The 14,061-nt window shown below is 41.1% G+C and overlaps 1 protein-coding gene across 1 annotated transcript in view; it reads left to right on the top strand.

Annotated features, from left to right (window-relative positions):
* Positions 1-14,061, top strand: part of LOC126484072 (mRNA cap guanine-N7 methyltransferase) — a 125,535-nt gene that overhangs the window by 38,754 nt on the left and 72,720 nt on the right. Inside the window, exon 6 of the mRNA XM_050107441.1 lies at positions 11,157-11,268. Coding sequence (XP_049963398.1) covers positions 11,157-11,268 — 112 coding nt within the window. The remainder of the gene's footprint in view (positions 1-11,156; positions 11,269-14,061) is intronic.

Raw genomic sequence — 14,061 nt, 5'->3', positions numbered from 1 at the left:
TACAAACTTAGCCGTTTCAGAAATGCTTTCATCCTTGGCACTAAAGCCAGTAATTATGCGCTTTTGTATGCGAGACAAATCGTTCTGCACATTACGATGACAACTCCACTGTTTTCTGCACCCCACTCACCCATTTGCCCTATACACCCCTATGGTTGTTAGTGCTGTCACTTGCTGTTTTTGAGGCGTTATTGCACATTGATGTCAAACGTAGGCAGTGATCACAGTAATGTGATTGGGCTACTTATCTATAATAGTTTCATTATAACTAGCTCTCCCGAGAATCTCAATAATTCCAAGGGTATGTTGTGTATTCCAGGTGCCTAATTTCAGTTTAGATCTTTCAGTGATTTGTAAATTTTTTTTTGTACTATCACAACTTCCATCTTGTTGTCTGCTGCCTCTTCCTTTTCGATAATATTGTCCTGAAGTTCATTTCTCTTGTATAGCCCTTCTATATATTACTCCCACCTCTCTGCTTTCCCTTGATTTGTTAGTGCTGGCTTGTCATCCGAGCTCTTGAAATAATCGTTCAATTGATTTTCTTTTCTCCAAAGGTCTCTCTACTTTTCCTATAGGTGACACCTGTCTGTTTTCTAGCCGTGGTTGCTTCTACAGCCTTGCATTGATGGTATAGACATCCCTATTTAGCCATTTTGCACTTTCTACCAATATAATTTTTTAGATGCATCATGTATTCAGTTTTGTCTACTACTTCTCTCTCCTCCCCCCCGGGGGGGGCTCATGGTTATTTCGTGAGTTTGTGTGAGGTGGCCATGAGGCCAGAGCTGTTGCAACCCATTCTTCTTTCACGGGCTGCATTTCCTACCCCGTGCCCATCTCCCCATCCTCTCTCCTTCCCCGTTGCCTCCTCCTTCCCCTCTCTTGGTGTTCTTATTTGTGTCGACCTAGCTGTCCACCTGATTTCCTGTATTCCTTGAGGTTTTGTTCCTCTTTGGGTTTGACATCCACTTCTACTAAATTTTCTGTCTGTAGTGTGAGACACTTGGGGCAGAACTCCCTAGTTTCTACAGAATGGATTCCTCGCCCCCCTTCCTTCCCCTCTGCTTTCCCCCACCATAGCCCCCTTCACACCAGCACATGTAGCCAGTCCTTGTCATGGGGTTGTTACGTACCCATTCACATGAGTATCCCATTTCTGATGCTTGAGCTGTTGCCTCCTCAAGTATAGTAGCGGTTGCTTGTCATTCCAGAGCTTCGGAACTCCCGCCAATGCACCGTGCCAGTGCCGGTTGACCATTGTTGTGCCTGGAAGTCGCCCACGGGGAGAGCCCCTGGTCATTATGGGTGGTGTCGGGGTGGATGCTTTGCCCATAAAACCTGTTTTTGTTGTTGTTGTTGTTGTTGTTGTGGTCCTCAGTCCTGAGACTGGTTTGATGCAGCTCTCCATGCTACTCTATCCTGTGCAAGCCGCTTCATCTCCCATTACGAACTGCAGCCTACATCCTTCTGAATGTGCTTAGTGTATTCATCTCTTGGGCTCCCTCTACGATTTTTACCCTCCACGCTGCCCTCCAGTTCTAAATTGGTGATCCCTTGATGCCTCAGAACATGTCCTACCAACCGATCCCATCTTCTAGTCAAGTTGTGCCACAAACTCCTCTACTCCCCAATTCTATTTAATACCTCCTAATTAGTTATGTGATCTACCCATCTAATCGTCAGCATTCTTCTGTAGCACCACATTTCAAAAGCTTGTATTCTCTTCTTGTCTAAACTATTTATCGTCCAGGTTTCACTTCCATACATGGCTACGCTCCATACAAATACTTTCAGAAATAACTTCCTGATACAAATCTATACTCGATGTTAACAAATTTCTCTTCTTCAGAAACGCTTTCCTTGCCATTGCCGGTCTACATTTTATGTTCTGTCTACTTTGACCATCATCAGTTCTTTTGCTCCCCAAATAGCAAAACTCCTTTACTACTTTACGTGTCTCATTTCCTAATCTAATTCCCTCAGCATCACGCGAGTTAACTCGACTACATTCCATTATCCTCGTTTTGCTGTTGTTGATGTTCATCTTATACCCTCCTTTCAAGACACTGTCCATTCCATTCAACTGCTCTTCCAAGTCCTTTGCTGTCTCAGACAGAATTACAATGTCACCGGCGAACCTCAAAGTTTTTATTTCTTCTCCATGGATTTTAATTCCTACTTCGAATTTTTCTTTTGTTTCCTTTACTGTTTGCTCAATATACAGATTGAATAACATCGGGGAGAGGCTACAACCCTGTCTCACACCATTCCCAACCACTGCTTCCCTTTCATGTCCCTAAACTCTTTATAACTGCCATATGGTTTATGTGCAAATTGTAAATAGCCTTTTGCTCCCTGTATTTTACCACTGCCACCTTGAGAATTTGAAAGAGAATATTCGAGTCAACATTGTCAAAAGCTTTCTCTAAGTCTACAAATGCTAGAAATGTAGGTTTGCCTTTTCTTAATCCAGCTTCTAAGATAAATCGTAGGGTCTGTATTGGCTCATGTGTTCCAACATTTCTACGGAATCCAAACTGATCTTTCCCGAGGTCAACTTCTATCAGTTTTTCCATTCATCTGTAAAGAATTCACGTTAGTATTTTGCAGCCGTGATTTATTAAACTGATAGTTCGGTAATTTTCACATATGTCAACACCCGCTTTCTTTGGTATTGGAATTATTATATTCTTCTTGAAGTCTGAGGGTATTTTGCCTGTTTGGTACATTTTGCTCACCAGATGCTAGAGTTTTGTCAGGACTGGCTCTCCCAAGGCTGTCAGTAGTTCTAATGGAATGTTGTCTACTCTCGGGGCCTTGTTTCGACTTAGGTCTTTCAGTGCTCTGTCAAACTCTTCACGCAATATCATATCTCCCATTTCATCTTCATCTAACTCCTCATCCATTTCCATAATACTGTCCTCAAGTACATCGCCCCTGTATAGACCCTCTATATACTCCTTCCACCTTTCTGCTTTCCCTTCTTTGCTTAGAACTGGGTTTCCATCTGAGCTCTTGATATTCATACAAGTGGTTCTCTTTTCTTACCCCTAATGAGATAGGCCTCTACATCCTTACATTTGTCGTCTAGCCATCCCTGCTTATCCATTTTGTACTTCCTGTCGATCTCATTTTTGAGATGTTTGTATTCGTTTTTGCCTGCTTCATTTACTGCATTTTTATATTTTCTCCTTTCATCAATTAAATTTAATATTTCTTCTGTTACCCAAGGATTTCTATTAGACCTCGTCTTTTTACCTACTTGATCCTCTGCTGCCTTCACTACTTCATCCCTCAGAGCTACCCATTCTTCTTCTACTGTATTTCTTTCCCCAATTCCTGTCAATTGTTCCCTTATGCTCTCCCTGAAACTCTCTACAACCTCTGGTTCTTTGTTTATCCAGGTCCCATCTCCTTAAATTCCCACCTTTTTGCAGTTTCTTCAGTTTCAATCTGCAGTTCATAACCAATAGATTGTGGTCAGAATCCACATTTGCCCCAGGAAATGTCTTACAATTTAAAACCTGGTTCCTAAATCTCTGTCTTACCATTATATAATCTATCTGATACCTTTTAGTATCTCCATGGTTCTTCCATGTATACAACCTTCTTTTATGATTCGTGAACTGAGTGTCAGCTATGATTAAGTTATGCTCTGTGCAAAATTCTACCAGGCGGCTTCCTCTTTCATTTCTTACCCGTAATCCAAATTCACCTGCTACATTTCCTTCTCTTCCTTTTCCTACTATCGAATTCCAGTCACCCATGACTATTGAATTTTCGCCTCCCTTCACTATCTAAATAATATATTTTATCTCATCATAGATTTCTTCAATTTCTTCGTCATCTGCAGAGCTAGTTGGCATATAAACTTGTACTACTATAGTAGGGGTGGGCTCGTGTCTATCTTGGCCACAATAATGCGTTCACTATGCAGTTTGTAGTAGCTTACCCGCTTCCAATTTTTTTTATTCATTATTAAACCTACTCCTGTATTACCCCTATTTGATTTTGTATTTATAACCCTTTATTCACCTGACCATAAGTCTTGTTCCTCCTGCCACCAAACTTCACTAATTCCCACTATATCTAACTTGAACCTATCCATTTCACTTTTTAATTTTCTAACCTACCTGCCCGATTAAGGGATCTGACATTCCACGCTCAGATCTGTAGAACGCCAGCTTTCCTTCTCCTGATAACAACGTCCTCTTGAGTAGTCCCCGCCCGGAGATCCGAATGGGGGACTATTTTACCTCCGGAATATTTTACCCAAGAGGACACCATCATCATTTAACCATACAGTAAAGCTCCATGCCCTCAGGAAAAATTACGGGTGTAGTTTCCCCTTGCTTTCAGCCGTTCGCAGTATCAGCACAGCAAGGCCGTGTTGGTTAGTGTTACAGGGCCAGATCAGTCAATCATCCAGACTGTTGCCCCCTGCAACTACTGAAACGGCTGCTGCCGCTCTTCAGGAACCACATGTTTGTGTGGCCTCTCAACAGATACCCCTCCGTTGTGGTTGCACCTACGTTACGGTTATCTGTATTGCTGAAGCACTCAAGCCTCCCCACTGACAGCAAGGTCTGTGGTTCATTGGGGGGGGGGGGGGGGGCTATAAAACCTATCAAGGTCCAAAATTCTGGCTGTTATTCTATGGCTGTCTCTGAGTGGTAACAGATCACTGAATGCTACTTCTTATGACCCTGCATCCTTCCCTTCTCTGCTACATACTGGGAGGAAGGTTAGGCTCACTGGCTTGTGGTGAAACACTTTCTGTGCTACCTTGTCTGTACTAGGACGGACCGGGACACATTGACTGTCACAAAGCCATTATTTTCTGTGGAATATATCAAACATAAGTTTAGCGAAGTGGAATTTCTCAGTGAGTTGTGGTCAGGTTCCCTACTTATTACAAAACTACTTATGTCGCCCAGTCTGCAGATCTTTGTGTATGTGATCATCTTGACACTGTCCCAGTATCTGTTGCATCTCACCAGTCTCAGATTATGGTCCTGGTAGTCATTTTTCATAGAGACCTCATCCTTCAAACTGATGAGGAAGTCTCTGGGCCAATCTGGAATGATGGGGCATACATTTTGTTTGACGTGTGCCAATCACACTGATACTGACGCCTTTATTCTGGCATTTGAGGCAGATACCCTCCCAGAGATGGTCAAGGTTATTTGTTATCAGTGTGACATGAAGCCGTACATTCCACCATCCATGAGGTGCTTCCAGAACTTATGTTTTGGGTACATCTTTCCACTGTATGGCAGACCCTCTGTGGTGACTGTGGACACCCTCTCCATGAGGGGAGCCCCTGTGTTCCACCATCTGTGATTGTTAATTGTCACTACCATCACTCTGCGCGCTCACCAGATTGCCCTGCTTGTAAGAAAGAAAATAAGATACAAGAGTATAAGGCCCTGAATTGTTTGTCTCACACTGGGGCTCGTCAGAAATTTGACTGACTTCATCCTGTGTCAGTGACTTCTGCTTTTGCCTCTGATGACCTCATTCCCTTCCCGCCTACTGATGACAAGGTTATCTCGCTGGGCTTCCCATCATCCTGATTGGCCTCTATATACCTCCCAGGTTTTTTTTTCCACCATCTTTGTCAAGTTGTATTCCAGTCATTTGCGATCTGTCTGATAAAATAATTCACACTGCTGGCGTTGCTGTTCCCTGCTTGACAGGCCCCACTCACTGTCAGCCATTTCCATGCTGGAGCACGGCCAGTCGCTGTTATCTGCGATTGTCTTCGTGCCTTGCAACATTTTAAGTGGCACCTACCCGCTGCTGGTCTTGTTACCTTTAAACGTCTTGGTGCCAAAGCACAGAGCAAACGGATGTGTTGGAAATGCTTTGTGTCCTCTAAGGTTCTTGTGTCCACATTGTCATGGGTGTGGGCTACACTCCAGGACTTGCCTTTTCAGGTTGCCCTTGTACAGATCCATCAGTTCTTGCAGAACACCTCGCAACCCATTTTGCGACGGCAACAGCTTCAGCCTCATGTCCAGCTGCCTGATGTCTGGAAACAGTGAGCTGAAGCTTCCTGCTTATGTTTTACCCCTTGTCAGGCGGTATCCTCCAATGAACCTGTTACTGAATAGAAGTTGCTTCTGGCTCTTTCTTCTTCCCACAGTTCAGCTCCTGGCCGTGATTACATCCATAACCAATTGGTTCAACACCTCAGTCCTTCACAATGACAATATCTCATCCAGGTGTTCAACCATATCACTAGTTTCAATTTGGTGGTCCCAGCTCGTGGTTTCCTATGCCATTACCATCCTCTCTTCCCCTGTTCACTGCTCCTATTCTCTTCTTTATGCAACTTTGAGCCATCTCCCGCCCACTGCCCACCCTCGGTTGGGTCTACCGGTTTTGTTTTGCTTTGCCTTGCCTTGCTTCTCTCTGCCATGACTTTCATCTCCCCTCCTTGTCTTCTTCCCCATGTTCTTTCCTGACCACCCTCCCCTTGGTTAGTTCGTCAGCCCCAGATTCAGATGGATCTCTTCCACAGGGTCCGAAAGCTTTGTCGCTCCAATGGTATTGTATTGTGTGTTCCAAATGCTCTTATGGGAGTTTCAGGATGCCATTGTTTTTGACACAGATGGCTCTAAATCTGCCAATCATGTGGGACATGCCTTCACGTCTTCTGTTGGCATTAAATACCATATCTTGGTGTGTCACATGTGGGGTGTTTACTGCAGAATTAATTGTCATGTGTCAGCATCTCTGCTTCATTAAACAGTTCTCTTTCACCCAAGTTTTGTTATCTATGGACTCAATGAGTGGCATTCAGGTATCGCTCGAAGTTTTTCCCTGCCATGCCTGGATCTCTGCCATTCATGACTTTCTTGCTGATCTTGGTGGTGCTACTGCTTGTTTGGTCGATTTCGTTTGGGGTCCTGACCATGTAGGTATACCAGGTAATGAATTTACAGATAGTCTGGTTGGGGTTCAGACCCCTCCAGGGGTGGAGTTATGACTTTACATCAAATCCCTTTTTACTCAATTGCATGCCAGCTGTAGAGAGCCTACTCCCCTGTCTTATAAATTTTGCACAGTCAAGGAGACTTCCACTACATGGCGTTCTTCCCTCTGCCTCTCTCTGCAGGAATCTTCCATCCTCGGCTGTCTTCGTATTGGCCGTACTAGGTTGACCTACAGTTTTTTTTACTCCGCAGTGAGGGCCCCCACCCCTCCTTCATAGTTGCTGGGCTCCCCTCACAGTGATCAGTGATCCTTATTTTGCTGGACTGCCCCCACCTTGTGGTCCTTCATACTAAATGTCCCCTTCCACCTTCCTTGTCTCAGCTGTTATCGGACAGCATGGTTACGTCTGTCCTTGGTTTTCTTCATGAAAGCGCTTTGTCCTCTCAGGTGTAGGTCCTTGAATTTTCCTCTGGTATTTGAGTCCCTCAGTGTAAGCATTGGTTATGGAGGCCTTGACCTTACCTCCACACCAGCCAGATTCTCCTCGACGTTTCCCAACATTTTGTGTGATCTGTTGTGCTGTTTTGTTTCCCCCTTTCTTTTCCTGGTGTTGTCATCTTTTATCATGGTAATGGTATATTGTTGGTGTCAGGATGTGGTGGTGGTGGTGGTGGCGGCGGCGCCACATCATGTATGTCGTTTCTAGGGTACCCCTGCTCTCACCGTTTCCACCCACCCCCCTCCTGTTCTTTCTTCTTCCTGCTGCCCTGTCATTCCTTTTTTTTTTTTTTTTTTTGTATCCGTTTTTCCTTGACAGGGCTGTGCTGTCTGTGTTGTTCCTCCCTTGATTAGATCATGGCAGCGATAACCTCGCTGTTTGTCCCCCTCCCCTCCCCTCCTCCCTCTCAAATTCAAAACAACCACCAACTAACCATCAAGTACCTCCTCAATTTGCCTCACAAGGGCTAAGTGTACTCTGCTTGCCAACTGCACTCGGCAGACTGGGTGGTATGAAGGAAACCAGCGTTACCAATGTGGCAGGGCTATTGGCTTTGCGTGCTATCACGTGGTTATAATTAAACTGACAGTGTTGATAATGCTGCAGTGTGGTCTGTATTCAAGACAGGTTGCTGAAACATAGTAGGTATGTTCATTAATTGGTGCACATGCATTTCCTGATACCAGGTGAAAGTAAGGCACTGTAAGCAGTCAGAATTTGCTGTGGATGCAAGAAAAGGCTAGGAACGATCAAACACACGATAATGATGGTTCTGGCATGTTTATTAGGATATGGTCACAAGTTAAAACATGTTCAGTATGGTCTCCTGACTCAGCAACATTTTGCATCTGTAACACGGTATCAACGACAGTTGCTCACAGCATGTCCAGTGTAATCAGAACTCTATGTCATCACATGCTATCTGTGAGGTTAGGAAAAGTCTAGAGACATTCCTGATAGACACAGCTTTTTAGATATTGGTACAACCAGAAGTCACTTGGATTTATATACTGGGATCTGAAAGGCACCCGTCTTGAAATTACGTAGAGATGATGCGGTTGTTAACGCAAGTTTCTCAAAACAAGCAAAATGGGGTGTCATCCCATCTTGCTTGAAACTAGTGGTGTGAACACAGTAACATTCCTGCAAAGCATGAATCACGTGCTACACAAAGATGTGCTTATGACGTGCAGGTGTAACTGTACACTTAACAGACCTGCAAGATGCCATCTCCTCGAAGAAAAACAGACTGTGAAGGAGCTTGTGAATCCACACCACACAGTCACATAAGCCGAGTGCAGTGGATGTGCATGCACAATATTTGGTGGAGTAGAATCTCATATGTGACAGTTCCGGCATCTATAGAGCGATGCATAGTAAGAAGTGCCTCATCCATCCAAAGAAGGTTCCCCAGCGGCATGTCATCCATTTCCATGTGAACAAATAACTGAAGAGCAAACCCATGGCATTGTAGCCATCTTGAGGCTTCACTTGACGCATGTTCTGAATCTTGTAGGGATACTATTGTAAAATGCACTGCAAAATCTTTTTAACTATTAACCAGGGGAGAGAGAATTCCTGTGCCACTGCTTGAGCGCTGGCTACAGAATTGAAGACATGTGCTGCACGGTCCACTATAGCTACAGCAAATTGATCAGAAACTGTCATGGGAGTGGGCTGCCTCCCTACCCCTGCTTCATTACCTAATTCACCTGTTTCTTCAAATTTCTTTATCATATTCTTTAGCCTTTTTATTGATGTAGCACATCTTTGCAGTTGTTGCTGCCAGCTATTCCTGCAATGAGGTGCTGTTATTGCTGGCATTCTTTTAACAGAACTTCAGTAGAAAACTTAAACTTTCTTAAACCTTTACACCAACAGTCACTTCACAAAAGAAATAAACATCTGTTACGAAGCAACAAAAAGCATACTGGTGTCAGAACATGAAACATTTCAAATACCAACTGCTTAATGTGCCATATTTTCACCTGATGGCAGAAAGTGGAGCTATTATTTTTTCAGCATACTCTTGTGAGCGCACCAATTAATGACCATACGTAAAATGTTCCAGTGTCGTGCAACATATACAGTCCGTACTGTAGCACTCCGAACACCATCAGTTTAATTACAACCACCAAACACATTTGCTGCATTTTTTATATTTTCATTAATTAAATCCAGTATCTCGTGTTATCCAATGATTTATGCTTGTCTTAGTCTTTTTGCTTGTTTGAGCCATTGTGGTCTTCACTATTTTATCCCCCAAAGGTACGTATTTGTCCTCTGTTGTATTCCGTGTCCCTATTTCAATCAGTTGTTGCCTAATGGTCCCTTTGAAGTTGCCGACAGTCTCTGGTCCTTTCAGTTTATTCAGGTCCCATCTCCTCAATTTACAGCTTTCTGTGATGTCTTCCATTTTAATTTGCATTTCATAACCAGTAAATAATGGTCAGAATCCACATCTGCCTATGGAAATATTCAGCAGTTTAAAATTTGGTTCTGAAATTCCTGTCTTATCATATAATCAATCAGAAACTTTTCAGAGTTGCAAGATCTTTTTTACTTAGGCAGTATTTCTGTTGTTCATACACCTGTAATGGTTTCTAATCATGCCTGCTTCTCCAGCTGTCCATTTCTCGTGTAGCTGTTTTTGCTTTGCCAATCGACACAGCAGAAGTACAAAACACCTGTACTACCTTCCATTCACCAAAAAGCAGAAGTGTTGCATTGTCAATAGGCATACACAAAAGAAAGAAAACTTGTTAGCACTCAAGATTTATCCTTTGATGAGCTAGAGTAAAACACACACACACACACACACACACACGTGCGTGCGTGCGCACATTATTGTCCCTACATGGTGCAGGCTGGACAGCCGATACCATTTAGGGGCGTAAGTGTGTGCTTCTGCTTTTTGGTGAGTGGTCTCTAATCCAAACGTATTTACATTATACAAGAATTGTCGTATGGCATTTGGACTGCTATTCAAAATATCATCTGCTTTCTCAGCGAGGATAGGGTGAGAAAAGTGGAAAGGAGGGATCCGCCTGTTGTGGGGATGGGGGAGAGACAACCCATGCATCTTTCGTACCTGAGAAAAGAACTAACAGCTTAAAAAAAATGGATAGTTGTCTACTTTTAGAGTGTCTGTCAGCAGTACTGCAATTTCACCTCCTGAAAGTAAGTAATGACTACGTGTATAGAAATATATCTGGATTTTTTCTTAATTTGATTTACAATTACAGTTTATTGTGCATTTCAAGTTCGATTAAATGTGAAAAAAAGTGTTAAATATAGACATTCAGTTTTGATTCCTGAGGAACTTTTAGGAGTAGTACACTTCAAAGCATGTGTGTGAGACCAGTAGAAACACTGTTACAGCCAAATAGAAACATACAGACATTTTAATTTTCCATCTTGATCCCTGAATGTTGTTAATGCCCATAAATAACAATTTAGCCATGTGTATGTGAAGTAAAGTATGCAATGACTGTTTCACAAGGTCCTGCAAAAGTGATGCTGGTTGGTTTTTTCATGTTCTGTTGATTTTTCCCTGTACCTTTTCTTGTAAAAACAGTACAGCTATGAATTTTTAATAGTTATGTCAAGATGGGGACTAAAATTACCTCTGTTTTTCTGTTATCTGTGTTACTTTTTAATTTAGGTATCACAGTGATATATTTGTTTCTGATATTTTGCATATTTTGACTAGGCTTGCCGAAAAATATGGTCTGCAGTTAGTAGCCAAGGAAAGGTTTGGTGAATTTTACAGCCGGCATAAACCAGAAGGGAAATCATTACTTCAAAAGATGCAAGCCCTTGAGGTAATCAAAAGTGTACAACTACTTCATAAAATGTTCTTATTTAGTACTTTTACAAACTGATAAAATTATTCTTACTGAATGATGCACAGCTTCACCAACTGTGTATAGTGATCAATGCTGGCAGGGTATAGGAAATCCATGCATTCTTTTCAATATGTAGAGAACACGCCTTCAGGTATGAGGAACAACTGAGGACATAAATTAACAAAGTGAAGCGGCTGTTAGAAACTAGTAATTAAGCTCTTGTGAAGTATTTGTACGTTGCAAAGCTAAGTACTATGTAAGAAAACCAGCAGGGAAGTTGTACTTCGGTGAAAACAAAACAGATACAGTTTATCTCATGTCACTAGTTTAATATGCAACATTGATCTTTATCTTAGAATCATTGTTATCTTTGTGTATCACAGAAATAACAACATTGCTACTTACAATGCAGCCAACAGGAATCTTCAGTTCTTGAATATATGTAATCATATAATTTACAGAAGGAAAGAGCAGTAAGATACTTTTTTTAATTTATAGAAACTTTCAGTGTCTTGCTTTGTCAGATGGGAGCATGTTGAAAAACAGTTGGAGCAGTATACTGTGCCACACTAAACCATAGAGGAGGACATAAAATCGAAATGGAAAGCAGTAAATACCAATAAGGAGTAAATATTCTGCGAAGTGTGGGTATGAATGACAGTAACATTCATAGGTCTCTGCAAGATGTACAGTAGTCTGTTTTGCTTAGTATTCATACTTCCATCTATTGCTGAATGTAGCTTAGTTTCATTTCTCTGGAAGATAATTCCATAAGATAAAACGTTTTGAAAGTATGGAATAGTTAGCATTTTATCTTAGTCATCACAGTGGGAGAATGCAACGCATGTTGAGCTGAGCTTGTTAATTAGTTTATCTATATGTTGACAGCAATTGAGGTCTCAAAAGGTTAAGAGATGAGACACTTTTTAAATTCTGAAAAAATTAAAGTCAAAGTTTACAGGTTATAATCGGTACTGGATAAATGCTTCGTTCTACAACTTTGTTTCTTTTATCACTAAGGTGGTTCAGCTCTTTGCAAAAATGTAACAGTATTCAACCAATGATATTGTTATTTTTGCAACATTTTTGATAAGGTGTTGCACTTACCTCCATTGGCCTCTAAGCAAAGAGTTGAATTGAAAAAGGAAATATTCAGCTCATAAATGTGTTTTAGAAAATTCTTACTGTATTGTTAAAATAATAATACAAGAACGGAAAGGCATTGTCACAGCAATATATTGTAAAAAAAATACCTAAAATTTTAGTATATCATAAACAAAAATGTTTATTTTGCTACTTATCAGAAAGTATTTTATTCATGATCACAGTCCGTAAAATAAATTTGACCAAATTATGCATTAAATTTCAGACAACCCTCAAAGTTGCAATATTAATTTCCTTCATTACTTGATGACTGGTTTCGAGCCTAAGTTCATTAACAAATCATCTAGTAAGCTATGCAGTAACATACATTATGACAACCACATGAATTTTCGTTGTAGTTATACTAAAGATATGTGTAACTACAATAAAAATTCATGTGGCTGTCATAATGTATGTTACTGCATAGCTTACTAGATGATTTGTTAATGAACTTAGGCTCAAAACTAATCATAAAGTAACAAAGTAAATTAATAAGCAACTTCAATGGTTCACTGCAATTTTATTGCATAATTTGGTTAACCAGAATAACTTGCTGCTGTCGTGCCTTCCAGAATTCTGGAAATTAGTGAAAATAAATTTGATCTGCTTCCTCACAGTCTAGCTTTTCTTCTTCATTACCATTGTCATGCTTTTCTTTCTCTTCTTTTCCTTTTTTCATGTGTCTGCTAAATATTTAAGGTTATTGTAAAATTTATTGTGAATGGTGGGATGCAGTCCATAATCACTTTATTCTGCTAATTTGGTAGAATTCAAAAGCCAAGGGCCCACAGAAAGTCTTTAAAAAGTAGTTTTCTATTCCTGGTACCTTTGATACAAGATACTTGTCTAAAGAGGGACAGCTCTTTGCCAGTGTTCTGGGACAAACACCTATTTTTGACGTGTTTCTTTGCATTTTCAGTGACAGCAAAATTCTGATTACATTCCATAAACAAATGACGGGGGGCAAGGGGGGGGGGGGGGGGGGGGAGAAACACCATTATCATCTTACTCAATCTGGGCTTTGGCTACAACATAAGATGAAAACCTAATGATTATAATTCTTATTGTGTCCTCCTCAGTATGCAATTTCCTAGCTGCCTTGCCCCGCGTAACCTTCATGCCACATGAACATTGTGCCAGTAGAACTTTTTAAATCGGGCACGCAAAAATTGTATGTCCACAACTGTCTGCAATAAAACACTTGAGTACTATAGTTGGAGAGTCTTATATAAATCAAAACATATAACTGCAGTAGCCTCTTAATCTCTAAAATGATCAACAACATTAGCTTTTGTCTGCTTTCCTCAGATGAGTCTCCTTTTAATGTTGAGTGCATTAACATTTTCACTGCCACACTTTTATAAGGTTTTCCAGTCTGTCAAAAGACGTATGTGTATCAGTGTGTTTTTGAACTTGAGGTTAAAATATTTTGCAAATACCTATAAGTTTTCTAATATTTAGATTTGAAGAAAGAAACTTCGTGGTTGGATTCCTTGCTCTGGTACAGTGATCATATACTTAGGGAAACTGTTGATGTGTTCTTGTAGTAAATCAATTCTTTCCTGTGGAACTTGTTGGTTGGCTCTTTCTTCAATCTCTACTCTTTAGGTGAAACACTGGTTATGT

Source organism: Schistocerca serialis, chromosome 6 (genome assembly GCF_023864345.2).
Source record: "Schistocerca serialis cubense isolate TAMUIC-IGC-003099 chromosome 6, iqSchSeri2.2, whole genome shotgun sequence".
Taxonomy (NCBI): Eukaryota; Metazoa; Arthropoda; class Insecta; order Orthoptera; family Acrididae; genus Schistocerca; species Schistocerca serialis.
The sequence above is the reverse complement of the archived record's forward strand: the minus strand, read 5'-3'. Positions and strand labels throughout refer to the sequence as shown.